Source organism: Dunckerocampus dactyliophorus, chromosome 5 (genome assembly GCF_027744805.1).
Source record: "Dunckerocampus dactyliophorus isolate RoL2022-P2 chromosome 5, RoL_Ddac_1.1, whole genome shotgun sequence".
NCBI classification, from domain to species: domain Eukaryota; kingdom Metazoa; phylum Chordata; class Actinopteri; order Syngnathiformes; family Syngnathidae; genus Dunckerocampus; species Dunckerocampus dactyliophorus.
In genome coordinates this window covers 29,323,412-29,349,302 of record NC_072823.1, presented here as the reverse complement: position 1 = coordinate 29,349,302, position 25,891 = coordinate 29,323,412, and the positions used below count along the sequence as shown (strand labels likewise).

Genomic DNA, 25,891 nt, shown 5'->3' with positions numbered 1-25,891 from the left:
TTGGCACCTTCAATACACTATTGTGGCACCTCTGACGTGCATTTAAAATTGTTAATGCATACTGTACCATGCAACCTTTAAGACCCTCATCGGGTTAACTTGCTGAGCTGCTGGCACATAATTAAAAGTTCTTTTTAATATGTTTTGCAGCTGTGGCACTCTCGATAAGAGGGCTTTTGTTGGCAGCAGTCACTGTACACGTGTGTGTGTGTGTGTGTGTGTGTGTACTGTACAGGTATGTCTGTAACTTACACATGGCCCAGCTCGTGGGCGATGGTGAAGGAGGCGCTTATTCCGTTTTCTTCGCTGATAGAACAGCTGCGGTACTGGTCGCACATCGTCCCCAGCTCTGCAAGCCCTGTAGACACACACATACACACGGAGACTTAGCATAAGCATGTTTTGCTTATAGTTTTGTGCGTTAAGAGAGATGAGTGGCACAGTAGGCCGCCTCCCTCCTCCTGTTCTCTCTCTCTCTTCTGTCATAATAATATTATTATGATGTAAAAGTATTACTACTGCAGTGTTTAGGAGCTTGGAGCGGAAAGTTCATTGGGGAAAAAAGTCTTACCGAGTGTGTCACACTTGTCTTTAGCCCGGCAGATATCTTCCCTGAGGAACAACAATAGATATGAATCTATGCCGTTGGAGTTGCAGAGGAGGATGCGTGCAGGTGAACATACCTGGTGATGAGGAGGGCGGTGTCGTGGTGGGAGGGGTGGCTGTCATCCTGGACATTTTGCTTCTGCTGCCATGTGCAGAAGTTGTGCAGAGTGGTGGCAGCATTGAAACTCACTGCAGGACCTTGCTGTTATTCAAGGAAGAGAAGGATAGTCAAAGATCATCTATACAGCAGGAGTACCCGGCTCTTTTTCAGGACATACAGTACTTTAAAAAACATAGAAAGGGTCTTCTGTTTTTTAGAAATTATAGCAAAAACACTCAACAAAGATCCAATATGTGACAAGAGCATGCTGCTATTTTTAAGTAACTACAACAAAAATGCTGTCCAAAGATCCTCTACATCAGTGGTCCCCAACCCCCGGGCTGTGGGTCATTTGGCACCGGGATGCACAGAAAGAAAAAATACTTTCCATTATTACATTTTTTAAATGTTTTATTTTGAAAAATGGCCAGATTCTCGCTCTGCTGTTTTTAAGAACCTTCTGCAAAAACGCTAATCAAACATCCTCTATATAACAGGGGGACCCTGCTGTTGTTAGGGATCTACTGCAAAAACGCTAATAAAAGAGCCTTTATGTGACAGGACTGCTCTACTGTTTTTAGGAACCTTCTGCAAAAACGCTAATAAAAGAGCCTTTATGTGACAGGAGTGCTCTGCTGTTTTTAAGAACCTTCGGCAAAAACGCTAATCAAACATCCTCTATATAACAGGTGGACCCTGCTGTTGTTAAGAATCTACTGCAAAAATGCTAATCAAAGAGTCTCAATATGACAGGAGCGCTCTGCTGTTTTTCTTTTTAAGGATCCACTGTAACTACAGCAAAAATGCTGTCCAAAGATCCTCTATATGAAAGGAACACTTTTATGTTTTTGAAGACCGGCTGCAAACAAACAGTCAAAGATCCCCTATATGACAGGAGCACTGTGCTGTTTTTAAGGCTCTACTGCAAAACTGCTTATCAAAGATCCTGTATATGACAGGTACGCTGTGCTGTTTTTAATGGCCGACTGGAAAAAACACAAATCAAAGATCCTCTATATTACAGGAGCACTGTGCTGTTTTTAGGACATACTGCCAAAGACACAAGTCGAAAATCCTCAGTGTGACAGCAGCAATCTGCTGCTTTTTTAAGGCTCTGTTGCCAAAGTGCTCGTCAAAGATCCTCTATATGACATGAGAGCTGTTAAGGACATTTTGCAAAAACACCAGTCACTCCTAATGACAGGAGGTCTGTGCCGCTTTGTTACGGCTCCATTGCAAAAACAGTCAAAGATCCTCTATGTAACAGGAGCACTCTGTTTTTTTAATGGGGTCTATTGCAAAAGCGCTACTCAAAGATCCTCTAAATGACAGGCACGCAGTGCTACTTTTAAGGACTTACCACAAAAACACGACTCAAAGATTTTCTATATGACAGGAGAGCACTGCTGTTTTTAGGACGTACTGCAAAAATCCTAATCAAAGATCCTCTATATGACAGGAGCACCTGGAGGTTTTTAAAGACCTAATGCAAAAATGCTTATCAAAGATCCTTTTTATGACAGCAACACTGTTATGTTTTTAGGACATACTGCCAAAAACACAAGTCAAAGATCCTAAATGTGGTGGGAAGAAACCTGCTGCTTTTTTAAGGTTGTTTTGCATAAGCACTCCTCAAAGATCCTTTATATGACAAGAGACCTGTTTTAAAGGACCTTTTGTAAAAACGCCAGTCAAAGATGCTCCGAATAACAGGAGGGATATGCCATCTTTTTACAGATCCATTGCAAAAACGCTCATCAAACATCCTCTATGTGACAGGAGCACTATGTTTATTTATGGGATCCACTGCAAAAACTCTAATCAAAGATCCTCTATATCAGTGGTCCCCAACACCCGGGCTGCGGCCCGGTACGAAAAAAAAATTATTTCCATTATTTCATTTTTTTTTTTATGTTTTATTTTGAAAAGTGTCCGGATTCTCTCTGTTACATCCGTCTCACTTGATTCATGTCCATTGTGCGTGTGCTAACTTTATCTCTGCTGCTGCTGTATTTTTACCATTTTTCTTTCACCTCATATTTGGTGTCAAATGCTGATACTATGTGGGAATGCATAAAGGTAAGTTTTGATGACTTATTGAGTCATCAAAGGGAGCTCTGTGGGAACTCAAGCCGGTCCGTGGGTCAAAAAAGGTTGGGGACCACTGCTCTATATGACCGGAGCGACTGGCGGTTTGTCACGACTGACAGCAAAAGCTGTGTCGAAGAGAACATTGAAGTCAGTGATGGTCCTGATTAGGCCCGCGTGCCGCCCGTTGAAGAGCAGTTTGAAGAGATGGCAAAGTAGGTAGTGTGCATGTGCACCTGCGCCATCTATACCTGTTCATCATGGATGACGAGCAGCTTGACAATCATGATGTTGATGAGGTTTCCTACGCTGGGGTCGCGGTACACGGCCGCTACCTGTAACAAAGACCAGGCACAGACAAAAAGATGCAAACCTCCACAAACGTGCGCGTGGAAGGTGAAAATATGACACGTTACACACTAAGTCCCCTCACGTTTCATAAACACCCTCTTAAAGAAGCGGCCACGCTTTTAAAGCGCCGCAGTCCTCCCTTCTGTGAGGACGGACAAACATTCCCTCCGTCTCCTCGTGCACCCCCGTCACAGTCGGCCAGTGGCTTCCTGAGGCCGTGTGCAGCCTCCTGACAGGAACTCATTAGTCCACTATAAACATTTAGCTGTCTCAGCCCTGGGGGGGGGACATAAACACGGCTCAGGCCTGCCTCTGCTTGCTCTTGGTCCAACTAGACCACGACCACCTTCGTGTGACCCCACATAGACCCTGAAGGTCATTAGAAGATGCCTGGACTATGAAATGATGAGATCCAGTGTCAAGCTTTGACTGTCGCAAAAGCTTTATAAACAACACAGGCAATGTTTGAAGTAACATGATGCGGAACACAAAGATGGCTTGGCCTTAATAAAAAAAACAAAAAAAACATCATGAGGTTGCCTACAGCCACAGTTACCATTGTTACCATTGTTTTTTGATCCGGCGCTAATTACAGACTCTGGTTGTTCCCTTTTTTTAGACGACTCACTTCACAAACTGTAATGACAGCCATTGTTAAAATAGTCACTCTATGTTGAGCACTGCAAACTCCACCTAAACAACTTGGAAAGTACTACTACATGTGAAGGTGGCCTCAAAATGGCCAGAAACGTCATTATCGCACCAGTTCCCACGGTCCAAACGTACATACAGTAGTTCCGTGCAGTGGAAAACGGTCTATTGTTAACGGTGGAAAAGTGTAAAAAGAAGTTAACCAACATCGACTTCATCGCTCTACATCAGATGTGTCAACCCTGAAGGCACCCATCCCGCCCAGGCTCTATAAAAAAAAAAAACAAAAGGAGGTGATATTTTTATACTTTTTGCATTAATTATTGTTATTTTTATTGATTTAATTTGTAATTATGTAATAATTTTAATGAATAAATTAATTAAGATCAACATTTCAGCTTTCTTAACTGTATCAGAGTGTAAAAAAAAAAAATCTAACCTTAACTTTAATTTTTTCCATCCATCCATCCATCTTCTATGCCACTTATCCTCATTAGGGTCGCGGATACGCTGGAGCCTATCCCAGCTGACTTTGGGCGAGAGGCAGGGTACACCCTGGACTGGTGGCCAGCCAATGGCAGGGCACATATAGACAAACAACCATTCACACTCACATTCATACCTATGGGCAATTTAGAGTCTCCAGTTAACCTAACATGCATGTTTTTGGAATGTGGGAGGAAACCGGAGTACCTGGAGAAAAGCCACGCACGCACGGGGAGAACATGCAAACTCCACACAGAGATGCCCAAAGGAGACTCAAACCCAGGTCTGCTGACTGTGTGGCCAACAGGTTAGCTTCTTATTCAGTCAAATATTTTTTTTTAAATAACTACTATACATTATTTTATTTTTGTAATCTTTCTATATATTTTACTTTTTAATTTAAATTTTTCTTTTTTCCTTACATAATTTTCTCCTTATATTATACTTGTTGCTCTATTTGTCTCATTTTTGCTTTAACTTTTATTTCTATGTTTTTAAGAACGCAAAGATCCTATATATGACAAATGCGCTGTGCTGTTTTTAAGGGCCAACTGGAAAAGACACTAATCAAGGATCATCTACTGTATATAAAAGGAGCGCTGTGCTGTTTCAAGGACATACCTCCCAAAACACAAGACGATCGTCAATGTGAGAGGAGCGATGTGCTGCTTTTTTAAGGCTCTGTTGCAAAGGTCCTTGTCAAAGATCGTCTATATAACAAGAGAGCTGTTTTTAAGGACCTTTTCCAAAAACACCAGTCAAAGATGCACCTAATGACAGGAGGGCTATGCCGTTTTTCTACAAGTAGCCCCCAGGCTGGACTTTGGACACCCTTGCTTTTTTAGGGTTGAGCACGTGATGGGACATCAACTCTGTGAGCAAGCGCAGCTCTCGTCGACTATTTAACTTGTGAGCTTCCTTCGTAGCGAGTGAACGATGGTAATTAAAGGGAGAAGGGGAACTAATCGATGCGGTACAACAACCAGTGGATCCCAAATCGGAGAAGAAGGCCTTCACAGGCCAGGTCGTTCTTTGCTCACAACAGAGAAAAACAATAATTTTGAGAAACAGTATTTTACTTACTACTGACATGATTGTGAGGATGTAGTGCTCCAGGTTGCGTCCGTGGTGCTGGGCCATCTTGGCGTCGGCCGTCACCATCAGCTCCACGTAGCGCGGGTAGGAGAGGAAGCGCTTGCGTCTGCGTGGAGGTCTGGGCTGTGTTGCGTTGGAATGGCTCATGTCGCCACGGTCGTCGATGGCGGCTCTCAGCGAGTCCAGCTCCTCGCCCATGTTCCCTCGGGCCTCTGAGGAGACCAGCCGCTTGGAGGCGTCTGTGTGGAGATGAACAAACTTAACGTCTTCCAACATTTGAGATAAAAAATGTACACCGATTTGTCGTCTTTGTGTCTGCTTAACTTATTTTTAAGCAAGGCGAGCTGTGGGTCTTCATGGCAAAAACAAACAAACAAACAAAAAAAAAAGCACAGCAAATTTCAGTTAGCAAAACACTTGCAGCCAGCATCAGACAACAGCTCACTTTTCCGAATCATGATGACGTTTTAGCCACTTGCAGAACAGCCTTCACGTTGCACTCCCAACGGGAATATCAAGTTACTCCCTTGGCTTATACATCATCTTTAAATCATGCGCTGAAAGGCAATGCATCACATATGTTTAATGCCACAGCGTAACCGTCCAATTTAGAAGCTAGCAGGGAAACGCATTCAACGTCGTACGGCTGGCATTCTTTCAGCTCAAGTGCACGTGTCGACCCAGCTATGAACGATCCATTCCTTCACCAGCACACACGCTACAACAGGATGTCAGCTGTCCAAACGTTTTTCCAGCCAGGGTCACTAAGTGAAAAATTGAAGGATGCAACTTTTCCACTTTGACATTTTGTAAAGCAACACATGCACTGTAGATATGCTAAGGAGTTATGTATACTTCAAGAAAGATTTGTCTTATATGTGAAAAAGACGATTATTACATTCACTTCACTCTTTGCTCTTTTTTGTCCCATTTTTGCTGTTTTTTTAATTCTCCAAATATTACTTTTTGTCATATTATGATTTTATTAATATCATAACTTTTGTATGATATCAGAATATCAGAGCTTTTTCTGCAAGCTAATTTTCCAAAAAATACAACTTTGTTTTGTTTGTTTCTCATATTACGATTTTTTTTAAATGATGTCTTTTTAAAACAAATGTTTCAACTCTATGCTTCTAATATTTTTTCACGTGATATTTGGACTTTGTTCTCGTAAAATTACAGTTGTTTTTTTCCATTTCTGCTGTTGCTTTTTTTTATATTTTCCAACTATTTCAGCTATCTTATTGTAATTTTTTTTCTCTTGTAATAATGACTTTATTCCCATAAAAGGAATAAAGTGTATTTGGAATACAGGAAGTGAACAAATGTATTGCAATTTATGTAAAACGGATGGGGGGTAGGATTAAATAAGCTTTGCTTCTTCCTACTCCTTTCGGACAGGTGGACCTGTGAAATGTATGATGTGATGTATTCCAATGTAACTTGTATGCATGTTCAAATAAATTAAACCATTACCATTACCATAATATTTTGACTTTATTCTCGTAACACTATAACTTTTTTCTGAAACCTAATTTTCCAAAAATTACAATTTTATCCGTTATGTTTGTTTCTGACTTTTTTCTTTAAAATCTCAACTTTATGCTACTAAAATGGTATTTTTCCTAATAATATTAGTGCTATTCTCGTAAAATTGTCACTTTTTCACTTAATATTTCGACTTTATTCTTGTACAATGACTGCTAATGTTTCAATTTTTTTTATTAAATTATATTTTTAGAATGTGCAGCGAGTGAGTAACACAACAGCAGCCCGCCGGGCCGCACTTTGGACACCCCTGTGCTATACAGTGGATCCTCACATAGTCCCGATTGAGCCTTTGCAAATTTTTTAAATAAAATAAAAAATAAAATAAATGAATTTTTTTTTTTTTAATTAATGAAAGGAAAACATTTGCAATAATAATAACAAAATAAGCCATTTTTCCCCACAGAATTTTTTTATTTTCCACATAAAACACATCTCATTACCCTAACTCAGTAATAATTTTGAAATGCGTGATAATGTACGGCATATATGTACCACTGATTAAAAAAAGCCCACAATTTTTACATGTTTATGTCTTCATGGTTCACTGATAATGTTTTTCGTTAAGTCTTGAGATTTCGCACTTTGTTTGACAGTCCTGGAACGCACCATAGTTACTGCGTGATACAAAACTGAAACATCTGGAACTTTCTCCGACTCAGCCGCAGCTGAATAAATCCACCAAATAGAATGCAAACTCCCGTGTTCTTTAAACCTGCTCTATCCCATGAGACATGTAGACGTGGCTTGGAGGAACGCCTTCTCTCGCACGTTAGCGCTAGCCAGACGACCAGACTAAAGGCTACGCTGTGACTCTAATTCCATGTTCTCATTTATTCGTGGTGAGTAGCTATACATTTTATACTTTAAATGTGTTATTAGATGTGAGACATATTTAGAGGTGGTTGGTTGGTTGGTTTAATTTATTTCGAACACGCACATGTCCGAAAAGGAGTAGGAAGAAGCAGCGCTTATTTAATCCTACACCCTCTTCGTAGCACATCAATTGCTAATACATATGTGTACATACAAACACGTGCATACATATATATATACACCTACATCTGCACCTACACAAGTACGCACATATTTACATATACAGTATACAGGTACACAAATGCTAAAAAAAAAAAAAAAAAAAAAAAAAAAAGTTTAATTTTTTTTTTTTTTCCATTTTTTTCCTCCTTCTCCTTTCCTTTTCCCTTTCTATTTATCCTGTCCTTTCTCTCCTGCTGATATCCACATCGTCTTTAGTGTTGCACTGCTAGTGACGCTGGGTTTGTATACAAGAGTTCCTTTTATTAATTATGTCAAGGTTATTGCTATGGAATGTAGTCCTTCTCGTTGCATTGGTATGTCTTGTAGGGTGTTTCCTCCATTATGCTTATTATCATAGTAATATAATGTTTAATATGCCTCCAGATCACTGATGTCTTGGACAACAAGCACTCTTGCGACTCCTGGACTTCCTTTTAGTTTGATGTAGATTTTCCCGTTAGTGCTTCAAGTGTTTTGAATCTTTCCTTGCTTCCTCAGGTCTCGTGCTTTCTTGGCGATGTCGGAATTGCGTTTTGTGAGATGCTCATTCATGTAGGTGGGTTCTGGAGCTGAAAAAAATCACTTTTGCAAATGCTGATCCGAAAATGGAGGAGAACATCAACGTAAACGTCGCGGGAGGGCTCAAAGGGGGAGGGGCGAGCTGTGTGTCAATTACTCTTATTTTTGGCCATTCGCTGGTGGTCTTGGAAGATAACTACTGCACAAAGTGGGCTTCTACTCAGTATGCAAAAGGAGCCGCTGTATAGCCAATAGAGCCTACAAGCTCTCAACGGTATTTTGCTTAGCAGAACCAGATGCTTGTTATGGGCCAGCAAATCACCAGCAAACACAAAGCCACAGCGGGTAAAAGCCCCCCACAGAATGCCACAATCCTGTTAGGAGAGAAGGAAAACCAACTTGAATGCAGTTAAAAACAAAATAAAATTGATGCGTTTTGCCCAAAAATGCCATCATTGTAAATAAGATGAATTAGCCAACACACTAAATTGTAAAACACACAAGTGTAAAAAAAAAAAAACGCTAACCACTGTAGCCCTCTTTAAATCCAATGATGACCACACACAGAAAAACTGAAGAGTGCGGGGGCCACTTTATGTATTTTTTTTGTATTTTTCACGCAACACTAAAAACAATCCAGTTTATGTGATTTTGATATACTGTATGTACAGTAGTTAAACAAAGAACAGACCTCAGATATCTATTAGCAAATGACTTACCAAATAAAGAGGTGTACAGTAATATACAGTAATTAAGCCAATTGCTTCTCGCCAGTTATGTATAACATCACATTTAATCAAGTAAATCAACACAAAGACCCCAAAATAATCCAGAAAGTCGAAACCTGCAGTATGCTCACCCAAACAGACGTGTCAAATTGTTAACTCACTAGTTACATATTACATATATTAGAAGACTACTAAATGAAAATAAAGCAGTTTAATTAGTAACAGTGCCAACATAAGGACATGCCTCTTTGAGATCTACAGAAAGGCTGAAAATGATAAGACACAGGCTGATGTGAGGAGGTGTTTTTCAACGAATATATGAAGTCTTTATAAAAGGCTTATTCACAAAAAAATCCTGCCAATATCAATTACTCATATTTACTGGCCATTGAAAAGTTCCAACTGCAGCCACTGAGTATTTGCACATATTAAAAAGTGGGAAAAAAGTTGACTACAACCAAAATAAGAAATAATCAAAACATGCATGAAGTTACTAGACTTATTACGAGGGACTAAACTATGTAACAATGTAGCTGCTTTCAAAACATGCAATATGTCAAATGACAACTAAATACATCACTTGGAACATTTTAAAAATTATGTGAATGAAGACATTAACTTGTGAATGTATGAGCCCCTGGAAATGCTGCATGGACGTACGAAGTGAAGTGGGACGCCGTGTACATCTGCGTATATCTTTATTTCACTTTAAACACTATCTGTATCATAGTCTTACGTTACATAATGGTGACGTGGATTAACAGTTGCATCTATCTTTTTCTCAGAGATGCAACTTCCACGACGTCAAAACACTATAATACGCTCTCTAAAGCTTGCGTGGGAAAAAACTAGAACGTTCTCCGTGACAGCGTGGCACTAAAGTGTAGTGTTTCCAGTGTTCCCTTGCTCCATCGCGGTTCACCTTCTATGAATTTTTTTTGTGCTACTTTTTTTTTTTTTATGACAACGTATGAACGCTGTCACAGGCCGAGCCTGGCCCTTTAAGAAGAATTGCATTGTGGGAAGTTGAGTGTCTCGCTTTTCCCTCTCTTGTCTGTCTGCACCACCCATTGTTTTCTTCCTCCTGATTGGCTGTAGACCACTGCCGTCCTGCCATGTCTCTTGTGTCATCGCTAGCTTGCTTGCTGGCTTGTAAATTAATCTTCGGTTCTCTGCAGCAATATGTTTTAACAAGGATACAAAAACGCTACAGTACAGCGGAATGGCACCAGGATAAAAAGGAATGGCCACACGAGTGAAATATGCGTGAGTGACTTAATCATTTAGTGTGTTGACAATTAAGGGTGATCATTAATTCTCATATTTTGAGTGTTTAAACAAGAGAAATGTGAGAAAATGTTATTGCCTGTCTGAGAAAAGTGTATAAAGTGTACAGTATGGTGAGGGGTTTTACAGCCTTAAAACATATAATCATTGTAAAAAAAAATTAAGTTGGATACTTCGCGGATTTTACTTACCGCAGGCTACTTTGGGAACCTATCCCCCGCAATAAATGAGGGAGCACTGTATTGTTTTACAAAGTCAGTGATTAGCGTGGTGTAAACAAATGCAGTTTCTTCCATTTTTTTAAATATTTAAATTCACTGCTAAATTGTCCGGACTCTATTATGACAACATTACCTTTTATAAAAGAAATTAAGACAAAACTCCAAAACAATCCAGAATGTCAAAACCCATGGGATACTCACTCAAATAGACTTGTCATATTGTTAATGCAATCGCTCGTCACTAGTTATATATGACATCACATTTGATAAAAGAAAACAATACAAAGACTCCAAAACAATCCAGAAAGTCAAACCAGTGACATGCTCACTCAAATAGACTTGTCATATTGTTAATGCAATCACCCCTCATTAGTTATGGCAACATCACATTTCATAAGAGAAACCAATGCAAAGACTCCAAAACAATCCAGAAAGTCAAAACCCGCAGCCTGCTCACTCAAACAGACGTGTTGTATAGTTAACGCAATCGCTCCTCACCAATAATACAGACCCTTTCCAAAAAATTAGAATGTCATGGAAAAGTTGTTTAATTTCCATAATTCCATTCAAAAAGTTAAACTTTCATAGATTATAGATTCAGGGCCCACAATTTAAACGATTTAAAGTGTTTATTTGTTTATTTTTACGTAATTTGGGCTTCCAGCTCATTAAACCCACGAAAACAGGAATTCCAAAAATTAGAATACTGTGAAGAAATCACCATTTACTTCCCAGTTTTTGCAGGAAAAAAAAGAAAGAAATTAGGATCACATCAAATCAATCAAAATATGGTACTTTCAAAACGATATGTCAATCTTCAATACTTGGTTGGGAATCCCTTTGCCTTAATCACTGCCTCGATGCCACGTGGCATTGAAGCAATCAGCCTGTGGCATTGCCTGGGAGTTATGGAAGCCCAGATTTCCTTGATGCTTGCTGTCAGCTCTTCTTTGTTGTTGGGTCTGGTGCCCCTCATTTTCCTCTTGAGAACACCCCATAGATTCTCAATGGGGTTTAGGTCCGGTGAGTTGGCTGGCCAGTCAAGCACTGTGATGGCATGGGCATCAAACCAGGTTTTGGTGCTTCTGGCGGTATGGGCAGGGGCCAGGTCCTGCTGGAAGATGAAATCTGCATCTCCATACAGATCCTCAGCAGAAGGAATCATGAAGTCCTCTAAAACATTCTGGTAGACTGTTGCGGTGACCTTGGATTTAAGAAAGCAGAGTTTACCAACACCTGCACCGGACATTGCACCCCAAATCATGACGGACTGTGGATATTTCACACTGGACCTCAGGCAGCTTGGGTTCTGTTCCTCACCCGTCTTTCTCCAAACCCTTGGACCTTGATTCCCAAATGAAAGGCACACTTTACTTCCATCGGAAAAGAGGACCTTGGACCACTGGCCAACAGTCCAGTCCTTCTTCTCCTTGGCCCAGTGGAGACGCTTCCTACGTTGGCTCAGGTTCACAAGTGGCTTGACCCGAGGAACCCGACAGTTGTAGCCCATCTCCCGGATGCGTCTGAATGTGGTGGTTTTTGAAGCTGTGACTCCCGCCTCATTCCACTCTTTCTGGATCTCTGCCAGATTCTTGAATCTTCCCTGTTTGATAATCCGCTGAAGCCCACGGTCATCTCTTTTGCTGGTGCATCTTCTCCTGCCACATTTTGTCCTTCCTCTAGACTTTCCATTGATATGCTTGGACACAGCACTCTGTGAACAACCAGCCTCCTTAGCTATGAACTCATCCATGGTCTGTCATCTCCTCCTCAGGCAGTTTGTAAACATACGGAACATCTCTCAGAAAGTAACACGGGGGCAGTCCGAGGAGACTGTATTGTTCCTTGTGGAAAAGCGCTTTTAATCAGCGTGCCTTTTCAGTCACAGCTACACGGAAGTGGAACTCTCTCCCCCAGAACATTAAAGAACTGAGTTCATATGCTTTATTAAAAAAATATATATATAATGGTTCATAACACATCATACATGTAATCACTAGTACGAAAATTAATAGTACAGTATATGTTTTTTTCATGTTCTAGTGCATTTGCAGCAATGCTATTTAATGTACACTGTCCCTGTCAAATAAACCAATTTGAAAAAAAAAGTATAACAGAGAAAAGGGTCAGTATATACTGTAAGTATATATTACAGTAGGGTTGGGTGACATGGACCTTAGCATGTATCACGATATTTTTGGGATGTATCACGATATGACTATATACTGTATAAATTCCGCAGAGTCTCATATAATTCAATCGACTTGTCTCAAATTGTAAACACATTTATTGATTTATTGGTACCAAACTCTGCAATATAGCAAGTGCATTTAGTTCAATCAAACTAAGTGTTTTGTATTTTTGACTGGGTAAGTGTAGACGTGCTCGCTCACCCTATACATCCATTTTCGATGCCGCTTCTCCTCATTAGGGTCGCGGGGGCATGCTGGAGCCTATCCCAGCTGACTTCGGGCAACAGGCGGGGTAAACCCTGGACTGGTCGCCAGCCAATCCCAGGGAACATATAGTCAACAAACCATTCACTCTCACATTCATACCTATGGACAATTTAGAGTCGCCAATTAACCTAACATGGAACCAGAGTACCCGGAAAAAACGCATGGATGGGGAGAACATGCAAACTCCACACAGAAATGCCCAAGGCAGAATTGAACCCAGGTTTTCCCGATCTCCAGACTGTGACTTTGCGGCCAACATGCTAACCACTAGTCCACTGTCTCGCTGACCCTATGTCTTACCAATTTCTATGTCGCAACAATTTCTTCGTCTATAGTCTCCGGTTCTCCTCCACCTTCAGCCATGCTCATTTTCTCTCTTTTGTTGTCTCTGCTCTGCCTTTCGCTGCCACCGCTGGATCATGCCTAGGATCCTATGAAATTTGTTACATTTTTTTCCAAATCCCGTTGTAATTTTTTTTCATTTCGTTTTTTTTTTTACATTTTACACTTATTTGAACCAGCACAGCATGCTTTATGGGTTAGTGAATAAAATGTCTGTTCATTAAATGCAAAAATCCTTAGGTTTATTGATGCAATATATCAATTAATAATTTAGCCCAGTAATTCAGAAATGGATGTAGCCTGGCTAACTTTTCAAATGGGATGTCAGCCTCTGCACACATTGCTACAAAATCTTCAACAAGCTTCTCGTCTTTCTTTCCACTCAGAATCTGCACGTCGTCATCGGGCATTGTAAAACGCTCCTTACCTTAAAGTGGTAAAACACAGAAAAACTAAGCTAACCCCGCTAGTTTCCATTCATGCATCGTAAAAGGAGGTTCCGCCAACTTTGGCTGGTGTTTGTCACCATTTCAACATGTTTATTCATCAACGCTAGGTCATCAGCTCTGCTTTTTTCCATTTTCAATTATCGTTTATTCCGGTATAGTTATTTTCTTACCATTGGAAGAATTTATACCGGTATACCTGTACATAAAAATAATCGCCCAACCCTATATTATAGAATATAAGACTAGTGGCAGGCAATGCATTTCATACCTGGGCCTTCAGTGGGGGCATAAGCCCATCCAATTTATCTCTTAGTAACATGTCATATGAACCATCAATAATATGTGCATGGCTCAGATCAAGGGTACCCTTTGCTGTCTTCAACTTCACTTGAGTAGTATTTGAAATTGTTGTTCTAACAATGTGTACTATCCCTATCACTCTGACGTTTATAGAGTGAGGAAGCTTACCAAACCATAAATTAAGCCTGTTCATGTTTTTATTTTGCGCTAGCACGGCTATGTTGTAAAAAAGTGTCTATATTTGGACATTAAAATGTTACATGTAACGCATGTCTACCTTTGTTGTGAAATTAACAATATTTTCTCTGATAATTTTGTCATGATTTCTACTTTGAATTAAAGAATGATGTCTGAAATTGGTTTCTAATGTGTTTTATTCAAATATTCTCAGTGTAAAAAAAAAATAACTGTTGTGTAATCATTAGTGAAAAGTACATAACCTTAAAATTTTGAAGAACATAATTCCATGGAAAACAAACCTCATGATGATTACAATGGTAAATATTCATGGAATAATTACTCAACTCTGCAACTGAAGTGATTTTTTGTGTATAAAATAGTAAAATAAGATTATTTGAACAAAAGTCTAAAACACCTCAATTTCGTGTCCGGCCCGTTATGTACGTACACTTCGAGCTCACAGCGTAAATTGCGTATTGCTAGCAAATATTGAATTAGAAAATAAAAATTGCCTTCTTGGGCCAAACAAAACTTGTGTCCTTCCGCCGGTTATTCGCCAAATACGCGTTCAGCAGGGGAATGTTTCACCGTGTCCGCCATTTTGTGTTAGCGTAATGTACGTTCAGTCATGACCTCGGAGAAGCAGCATCATTCAATTCGACGAGCAATCGGTGGTTTAACAACCATTGTCAAGTCTAAGGTAAGATTTTTTTCATTTTTACATATATTGGAGAAGATCTTTATGCCCTTTGAAATGATTTTTTTCGTCGGGTGAGTTACAAATTTTGTGTTTCTCGAGCAGTGTAACTCGTTTTGACAGCCGTTGTTTTTACCTCTCGTAGGTCGCCGGTCATCTCCTGTGCACGAAGCGGCGAAAAAAACATGCAAAGTGGGCAAAATTATTCATCATTACTAGTCGGATTTTACTTACTTTTATCCGTCGTATTATATGTCGTTGACATTTATCCGAACCAAATAAATTCTAGCGTGTTCATTGATAAATTGCTCCGTATTTAACCCGGAAGTGATCGGCGTGTCCCTCGTGGGAGGTCAAAGATGGCCTTATAATTTTAGGTCTTTACCATGATTATTCAAGAACCACTCACTCAGTGCATTTTACTGAATCCTGGCTCATGTTGCCACAGTGCTGCAATGATTAGCTTATATTGTGGAGTTGATAGGTCAAAGTTGATGTCATTACAGTCTTAAGAACGGCTGATGGGATTTGTAGTCTTTTTACTGATACAACAAGGGCATGGGAAGGACTGAAGGTCAATTTTTTTTTGCCATATTTTCAGAGCTTTAACTCAAGATCTAGATTTGTCACTTGTTTTTATTTACTTTATGATACTCTCTCAAATATAAGTTACTTTTCTAACAAAAGTCCAATATATGCAGAGATAACAGCATAAAGTGGACACCGAGTTATGTACTTTACATTTAAGAAAGAGTGAACTTCGGAGGATTGCTACGGGAAATGGAAGATGCCTCGAGCTCTGGTATGTTGGGTGTGTGTTTTGCAATGTTTGAAGTTTGTGTTGATAGCATTACCAAGGTCTATCCACGAGTTTGAAATTTTACCCAAAATGTAACACTTGGGTACCCTTGATCTGAGCCATGCACATATACAAAAACGCAATACAAGAATGTGTAGCATTACAGAATTGGGGATGAATAGCACTATTACGAATGCAGGAAACCCAGTTATACCGTTATCTTCCAATACATAGTCTTGAAACTCATTTATTTGTTTCTATAATGCACACACAATGATGAACAACTCTGTGTCTGTCTCCTTTCTTCGTGTCGGAAAAGGATCGATTAAGTATTGCAGTGTTCATGTCACAAGGAGCACGGTGGACTAGTGGTTAGCATGTTGGCCAACACAGTAGCAGTCTGGAGATCGGGAAGACCTGGGTTTGATTCTCCGTTGGGCATTTCTGTGTGGAGTTTGCATGTTCTCCCCGTGCGTGCGTGGGTTTTCTCTTTTTTTTGGATGTGGGAGGAAATCGAAGTACCCCAGTTTCCTCCCACATTCAAAAACATGCAGGTTAGGTTAATTGGCGACTCTAAATTGTGAATGGTTGTTTGTCTACATGTATCCTGCGATTGGCTGGCGACCAGTCCAGGGTGTACCCCGCCTGTCGCCCGAAGTCAGCTGGGATAGGCTCCAGCATGTCCCTGTGACCCCAAAGAGGAGAAGCGGTATAGAAAATGGATGGATGGATGTCATGAGGCGTACCTGAGTGTGGCTTTCAGATATTAACCAATCAGAGAACGGTAAAAATGCTGACGTTACTGTACACATGCTAGCTAGCCCTGTGAGGTGAATCTGAAATCTGAATGGTTAAAGAACCAGCCCCACTGTTAATAGTGTTCTGACATGGGTCAGCAAGACTGATTCTGAAGGCCATAGGCAGATTAGATTGACGTGGCAACACATAGAAGCTGAAAACTGAATATCTAACATACACATACACGTACCGGAAGCAGTGCAGCCAAGAGACACGCTACTAAATGAAGATAATAAACTCTTGGGAATAAAATTCAATAACATAAATTTAATGGAAGAAATACTAGAATTTAAGTTGTAAATGTAGGTCAGCGCTTCTAATAGTGTTTAGACCAGCAGAGACGGCCTTGCTAGCCTTGACCGGCCGCCACTGTATAAGATACATATCGTAAGTATAAAGTAAGGTATAATGGAATGGGAGCTTTTGGAGAATGCAGGAATCTAAATGAGTGGCGGTCTTGGCATTGATTGTGAATGAAGCAGAGTCTCGGTGCAGGTCAGGGCAGTCACCCCTGTCTTGTCACGGTGTAAGTAGCAGTAAGTACCCAGCGAGAGGCGGATTTGACCCTAATGCGATTTTGGAGAGCTTGCGTTTGGCTAATCTGCGCTCATTCTGAGGCTATTACAACACTGACCATATTTTCACCTCCAGCTCTTCTTATTTTTATCTTTTACAAGTTTTTCTTGTATGTGCTTTGCTAATCCGCCTTTGATGTGCAGTGATGAGTCTGCTGAAGGGCTTTAGCAAAGGCTTTGGCCTTCACAGAGAGAAAGCGTTTTCCTTCCTGGAAAATACAAAGCTGTGCTCTGGCTGTGTGCGCGGGGCACAAGCGGGCTTGGCGCCGCCTCTGAAACAGTAAAAAGCTGGCATGGGGCTCGGCCTCACGGCAGCAAAGGCCTATGCACCATTGTGCCAGGGAGTCACGCTCTGCCTCGCGTGCCCGCTGGGGGCATCGCTTGAATAATCTCAGCGCGCTCAACAAGTTCTTTTTTTTTCTTCTTTTCACTGAGCTAACAGTTTGACACAATCTGTCTCTGTCCAACTGTCTGGAAAGAGTGACCGAGGACAAGACAAAGGGACACTTTGACACTGTGATCTTCTTGTTGAAAGTTGAGGAGGTTGCTGAGGTCGATGGACTCCAAACTATGCGTGGCTCATGACCGTTGAGAGCCATAAAATGCTCAATGAATGTCAGTTTATGTTGCACCAACATTCTCTATGCCTCTTTTGTTTCTCGTTACAAATCCCACTGCAAAATGTGCCGTGATGCCACTTTGAACCTCATTTGACATTAATACTCCAAATGTGTCACCATGTGTACACTAGCGTTACAGCTTTGGGGAGGCGGGTAAGAGTTAGGATTAGACAAAATAACTGACAATTTAGAAAACACAACAACAAAAATAATCCATAAAGTCAAAATCCATGGCACGCTTGCTCAAATAGACATGTCACCAGTTATATGTGATAATCATCAGATTTTCCAAAAGAAAGATATTAACAGATATCAAAGGAAAGTCAAAACCTAGTAAATAAAAACATGCCATATAATTAATGTGATTTATTTACAATTAAAGTGACCGCTCCTCCCCAATTATATCTGAGAACATCACATTTTATCAGGTTAATCAATACAAAGACATAATCCAGAAAGTCAAAAAGACACGTCGAACAGTTAATGCAATTGCTCCTCGTCTGTTATAGCTGATATCGCTAGATTTTACAATAGGAATCAATACAAAAGACTCCAAAAATAATCCAGAAAATCAAAACCCGTTGCACGCTAGTGGAGACATATATATAAGTGTGATCGCTCCTCACCAGTTGTCATCACATTTTCTATAAGAAATCAATTGGAAAAAAAAAAGTCAAACAGAGTTGTCATATAATTAACACACTTGCTCTTCGCCAGATATACAGTATATAATAACATCACATTCACACTACGTTCCTCGTCATGGAAATCCAACCAGAACTGCACTCGTGGGGGGGTAAGTCACTGTGAATGCACTACACTGCCGATGGGGATGTCATACAACTTCATGTAAAAAAATCTGAACTATTCTTTTAATTGTTTTTATAAGGTAAAAGTCACAATTTGTAAAGGAAATCAATAGAAAGACTCCAAAATTATCCAGTTGTCTTTGATACAACTTTTTGTGGACTTTGCACCCACGTTCCTTGGAACCAAAGCAAAAGTGTCAGTTTGAAATGAGCCAGTAAAGCCAACGAGTTCTCCACAACACAGAACAACAACAAGAGTCGGGCACAGCGTGCATCCTTTCATAAAGGCTGTCATTTGCTTGGCTCGGCAGCTCGGCAAGTAGCTCCAACTGACCCCGCTCTTCTGCTCCACTTGCAAAAACTTCATTCGTGCCCCAAAACAAGCTCAAGAAGCCAATAAACAAAATGATTAAATGGATTATGTGCTTTCCGCGGGGTGCAGGTCAGTCGTAACATCCTAGCTGTCTTCCCTAAATGATCTCACTGTGGTTTCCCATCCGGATCAAAGCCTTGCTCTTTGACTTTCCCTCGGTTATGAGTCAAAGTATCAATGCCGAGAGCCCGACAACGAGGAAACACACATTTCATTGTTGAACTAATTAACATTCTTTTACAATGGCCCGCTGAGAGTTGAAGCGCTGCGGTCCCAGGGTGCCAATTAAGTGGACAGTGTACCTTACCCTAAGCATAGGTACTACTGTAGCGCTTATAGATCTTCGGGTTACATGAGGAAGAAAACACTGTGACTCCTGCAGACAGAAGACAATTACGTGCAATTGTCGTGGTGAGACTGCCAATTGTTGCTGCTGAAAAAGTCTGTTAAAAAGGGGACCTTTGTCCCCCCCCCCCCCCCGAGGGCGAAGGGCTTTGTGTGCCCTTACAGTAGTACTAGTTTTAATATTCTGTCTGCTGAGCTTGGTGGTCTTTTGAGGAATGCGTTTGGAGCCAGAGACCTCCTCGGATCAGACCCAATACTTCTTGATGGATGTCGACACCAAAAGTTGGCCAGAGTCCCAGAGTAATGTCTTTCTTTCTGGTGTCATTTGCAATTTGGGACTCATTTGACGTTGAGATTTAAGAAACTCATTTCAGCTGAGTGCATGGGTAAGAAGTAGGGGTGTAACAGTACAGTATTCCTAATGTGATTTTTAATACGGTAAAGAGACGAACTGAGTTCTCACACTGAACACATTAAGCAAGGGACAGGAAGTACAATAAGCTGTACACAAATACAATGCCCTACAGTACACTTTTACGTGGGTAAAGTCTCCTGTTTGGGAACACTTAAAATACACAATACACAAAAGGACAAAGACAAGTGGATAAGATGGGAGCAGTGTCCCAACATTGTTCCTACAAACTGGAACTATTAACGCTAGATTTCAGCCAAGGAACTTTCATAAACTATACATTCGTCCCTCGTTCAATCGTTACTCCCTCACTATATTGTGTTTTTTTTTTCTTCAGAAGACTATATGTGATGTAGACCAGTGATGCTCAACCCCCGGGCCGTGGGTCATTTGGTACCGGGCCGCACAGAAAGAAAAAATAATTTCCATGATGTTTTATTTTGAAAAGTGTCCGGATTCTCTCTGTTACATTTGTCTCACTTGATTCATGTCCATTGTGCGTGTGCTAACTTTCTCTCTACTGCTGCTGTATTTTTAGCATTTTTCTTTCACCTCATATTTGGTGTCAAATGCTGATACTATGTGGGAATGCATAAAGGTAAGTTTTGATGACTTATTGAGTGCTAATGTGCACATTCGTCTCAAGTTAATTCATGCTAGCACACTGCATGCCCTCATGCCCCCATAATAGACCATAATAGACTATGGTCTATTATTAGTCAAAACATATTGAAATACAAGTGATATGTAGTATTCTCATCACTGCGCGGCAGTAATGACACAAAACATTGAGACATTACCTTACATTACATTACCTTACCTTAACACTGCATGAAGTCATGAAGTCAGCGATGGCATGTCCCACATCACAGAGTGAAAAAAGTTATCCTCCCATCCCGTTTGCAAGTGTTAAGTTTTTTGGCTTCTTGAGTTTAGGAGAAATAAATTTGAGGCTAACTGGTTAGCTTGCTAGGTTGTTAGCTTACTAGCTTGTTAGCTAGCTAGCATCTCAAGTCCCTGCAGCATAAAAGTTGTACAATGTGATGTAAACAATGAATAATACAGGGCTACAGGGCTCTAATAATGTTAAAAACTGCATTTAGGGAGTCATAAACAGTTTTTCTATGCTCGAGCTACAAAAATATTGCTTTTATTAACATTGAATCCTACTGTATATTGCGGAAATACATTTATCTCGGTCGGGCCTGAGACCAATTAACTGCTATAAAAGGAGGGACGTCTACACATATTTATTTTCATTAGTATGGCCCAAGCACCGAGCATTAGCGATGCAAAAACAATATTTTAGAGGTCACAAACAGGAACCACCACAAATCACTCATTGGTGCCCCCTATACATTTTTGAAAAATGATCACTTGCTGCCAGTTTCACGGATCGTTTCCAAATTTGGTGGAGGTGTCTGTGATGACAGGATGTCCACAAAAAACAACTTGGCTATTTAGGACAAACTCAGGGGTCGTAGCCAAAACTGAACCAAAACATGACCCTAGAACCAAGGTACGCGTTGAACCATGTTTATGATTTACCGTTACACCCCTAGTGAAAGAAGGGTTAGAGGCTCATGATGGAGTTGTGCTCTAAATGCGGCAAAATATGTATGTCAAAACCAAGATTTATATTTTTTGACCATCATGGTTCCCAATATTTTCTATGCACACTAAAGGCTTTTACCAATAACCCTTTTGGTAGACTGACCATTGCAGGTTCTGGGTTCGAATCCAGGTATTTTCCTTCCACTGTCCAAAAACATGCATGTTAAATAAAATGGTTTGTCTTTTCAGTATGTCAGTGATTGATGGTGACCAGTCCAAGGTGTTCGCCCGTTTCCCCAAAGTCAGCCGGGATAGGCCACCCATGACCTTCAGCAGGAAAAGCGGTAGAAAATTGATGGATGGATGGACACTTCAAACAGAGCCTCTCCAATGACAACCAACCAGTGTGCAATGATGTCTTACTGACCAGCTATCAGCACCAGTCTGGGAACTTTTGCTCACCCGTCACCCCTTTTCACCTTTGACTACCAATCATGCCAGTCAGTCACTGTCACTCAAGACACCACCAAAACCATTCCTCCATCTGTTAAAGAATGCCCAGACAGTAGACAGTGGCAGAAAATAGAACCCTGGGTTGAGCAGGGCTGACACATGGCAGCTATTATAGACTGTAGACTCGAGCTGCCAAAGCCATGTTCGGATCTGTCTGGTATATCTATTACCCGCAAATCAGCTCTGCATGGGCTCAATGGATCAAAAGAGGATGTGCCCAGTTGGAGAAACCAAACACGTCAAGTATCGGCAAAATGGCATTGTGTTAGGCTGCAATGTAGTTGTGAATCTTCAATCACATTTTAATGGATTTAATGTTCACTTATCATCAAAGACTGATAGTGATGTAAAGATCTATTCTACTACGACTCTTTCTCTTCACTGAGGGTCCGTTTACACTGCATTGTTTGCTTGTTTATGCAACAACAGCACTTTGAAGACTGAAAACACACGCTTGTTAAGTGCTCAGTCTAGGTATGCACAAGTACTGCACAATGACAACAGGAATGGCGGATGACATTTTACAGCCTTAGTCATTTTCGCAGATCAGTGTGAACAGCCATCATTTTTGACAATGTTGTCGGAAACACTTAGTCAAGTTGTCGTTGTCTCAACTAGGGCTACGTTCACACTGCAGGGTATGATGCCCAATTTGTATTTCTTTATTGAAAGCGGTTGTTCACATTACCAAAAAAATGCGACTCATTAGAGTGAAAGCAAAAAGCGTCCTGGAAGTGACGTGCATTTTTTATTTTATTTATCCTTTATTTAACCAGGAGAACCTCATTGAGATTAAAAATCTCTTTTTCAAGAGTGTCCCAAGAGGCAGTGCATGCACAAAAGCACAAGGTCACACGCATTTCTGTGTGTTTATGGAAGTGAAGATTGCTGCGGTGTGTGCTCTCCTTAACGTGTTCGTGGCAATTTCAAGGATTTTGTGCAACGGGAGTCAATATTTTTTTTAACCAAATGATTCCACATAGGAGATTAACTCATTCAATCTCAGCCATTTTTCAAAAGACAACCTTTCAGTACATTTTAGACGATTTTGACTAATCTTTGAAGGTACAAAGAATATTGTGTTCTATCGCTATATAAACATGGAACCTAGCATAGAAAGATTACACTCCTGTCATTCATCAGAAAAAACGTTTGTTTCTACCTTTTTCCGTTCTAGTAATCAGCAGTAGAACATTGGTAAGTTTCAGGAAAATAATAGTTGCTGACTACAAAAGTTGTTTGCTTTCATGACAGCTCAAATGTCTAAACACCTATGCCACAATATAAACAACACAAAAAAGTCTTTTTTTAAAAAACATGAAAATAATTTATTTACAAATATAACTCTTTACAATTTTCACATTAGGAACTGTACTATGTGAGGTGGAACTCCACTATGTGTGTGCATGCGTTAAAATCGATCTACAATGCTTCCATTTTTTTCGTGTGGTATACAATGTAAAAGCTGCCTTTATGCAAGGTCTTCCTCTTCCTGTCATGTGTGTTTCTCCTTCCCCTTATGATGCACTTCTGCCACCTAGTGGCCGTTTTTATGGCATTGAAATTGCTCTCAAGCCTAATCCTTTGGTGAGGAGTTGCATCAGCACCTCCTTTAGCATCTCGCAGAAAAAAAAATAGAAAAAACATATAAATACGTTGTTGGAATCGGGCGTTCGGGTTTATACAAACGTACAACTACCTCTTTGGTATTGAATGAACTAAGAAGAAAGAGGGCAAGAATTTTGGCTATGGCAGTTTGTGTAGAGCTTGCTGCGACGTCTGTTCTGCGGAGCGTGTGGGTGGCAAGAGCCGCTTCGCTGACACGTTTCAAAACTAATTTTCGACTAACAAGAAGAACTTTTACCGACTGTATATCGGTGAGGCCCTTTATCAAAGTCTCGCACATGCCTTTCTGTGACATATACGTCGGATATTTGTGACCTGACTGTTTAGACTTTATATCTACATACGAACAAGGCCTGAGTCACATTTGAGGAAATCAGAATTGTACCATTCACACTGACATGAAAAATCCAGATACAGGTCACATTTGAGCAAAAACATCTGAACATACCGGTTTCAAGGTATGTCACAGTATGAAAAAGACACTTTTTCAAAATCACTACAATTGTGTGTCATACTGTTTCTACGATATGAGAGAAAGTGGGGTCCAGCACAGCCACTACATTACAGCCACCAAATACTTAGTCACATCCTGTTAGGGCTTGCCGATATGGACCAAAACTCATATCCCGATTTATTTATGTTGAATATCAACATATATATATCCCGATACTTTTTCCACAAAGTAAGTTTAGACAAAGTCAAAGTCTGAGGTTGTGTGAAGTTGTTTCATTAAAATAAAAAAAAAAATCTTAAAATAGTCCATTCTCTTTGTGAAATAAATAGTACAATATATAACAGAACAAAAAGTAAAATATATGATCAGATATTACATTTATCAAATACAAATATCAATTTTCTTTGTAACAAAGCTTTAGCTATGCTCAAATCTCCAGCTAATACCAAAAGCACAAAACAATATATGAAATAAAGGTCCACTTTTAAATGCCAGTAGCAATTGAAAAATGCTTTACTTTGAACAGTATTATTGTTTTTAGATAGCAGAAGTTGTAGCAGAGACAAAAAAAACTGAATAAAAACATCTTAATTACGTTCAGGATTACAAATAAACTTGATTCTTAATGTGTCCTTTTAAACTTGGCCATCCCTTCATCAAAATAAAGTTCTGTTATTATTTTATCTTAGCTAGCACAGTCAAAGTCTAGACAGCGTAATGATTACATCCAGACTTGCCTCAGTCTCCACCTTTTATCTTGTAGTTAGGACTACTTGTTTATTTATCACACATCCTTCTTCCATCACACGTTCTGACACAGGTAGTTCTGACACAGGAGTCCGAGTTAGGCGTCATTTAATGAAGATTAAGAAACATTTTCGTCTGAGATCCCGCTGTGAAAAACAGGACGCGATCCACCCAGGTGACATCGCGCACTGAGGCTGTGTGGATCTCCACTGCAGTGTGCAGCGGGAGCTTTACTTTTACGTTCCCAAATACCAGAAACTCTCCAACAACGCCACAAAAAGTAGCTACACTTGTCGCTAGTCGCTTTTCAAAAGTACATCGCAAAGAGGGTTTGGAATGTCGCCAGATCTAGCACGGTGCACGGAGAGGGGCGGGCCAGCAGCCTCGCTAAGGAGCACTGACACACACCGCAGAGCGAGACAGACCCCCGTGTCATGATGCAAGAGAACAGCGCAAATCCAGTCTATATTGATATGAACGATATGTTTGGCTTTGATATCGTGCTTAAAAGAAATTTATATTTTTTAAATATCGATATATCGCCCAGCCCTACATCCTGTGTTATTCCTCGCAGTCGGAACTGGGCTTCGATGTGTTGCCAAAAGTCTTTAACTGCCTCGTTAGCAATGAGCGGCGCCGGTACGGCCACGCTGTTGTAAGTGGACATGTTACTTACGTGGAGGGTCGCCAAATGTGGAGATGTGATTGAGAAGTCAACAGGAGTGGAGGATAAGTGGCATAACGTGTTTATTCTCCACCCAACAAGCAATAACCACTTAACGTCTCAGTTGCCAACAACAATCACATGACCTGGAAGCGGACGTTTGTGGAAAAGTGCGACCTGCCACTATGAAATAATAACATAACATATCATAACATTATCAGCTTTTTTATTACACTTTTGTGACTTTCTTGAATCACTTGATTGCATTTTGCTTTTTTTTTATACTGTGACTTGAGTTGCAGGTTTAGGCTTAGTAGATTGCATTGAGAAGTGAATTTTATTTATTTATTATTTATTTAGAAATATTTTTATGATTATTTATTTGAAATACATATGTTACACTTTCATTGTGTTACATTACAAGGTTTAATAATGATTGTTTGAACTAGATTTT

General features: G+C 40.2%; 1 protein-coding gene across 4 annotated transcripts in view; it reads right to left on the bottom strand.

Moving 5' to 3' along the window:
• Nucleotides 1-25,891, bottom strand: part of LOC129181065 (A disintegrin and metalloproteinase with thrombospondin motifs 20-like) — a 226,672-nt gene that overhangs the window by 174,356 nt on the left and 26,425 nt on the right. For 2 of the 4 annotated variants that reach the window (XM_054775726.1, XM_054775728.1), the window contains exons 4-8: nt 5,366-5,616; nt 3,046-3,129; nt 684-808; nt 572-612; nt 253-358 (exon numbers count right to left, since the gene is read on the bottom strand). In XM_054775726.1, the coding sequence (XP_054631701.1) occupies nt 253-358; nt 572-612; nt 684-808; nt 3,046-3,129; nt 5,366-5,616 (607 nt within the window). Of the gene's footprint in view, nt 1-252; nt 359-571; nt 613-683; nt 809-3,045; nt 3,130-5,365; nt 5,617-25,449; nt 25,562-25,891 lie in introns of those variants that run through there. The other 2 variants (XM_054775729.1, XM_054775727.1) reach the window with 2 other exon arrangements.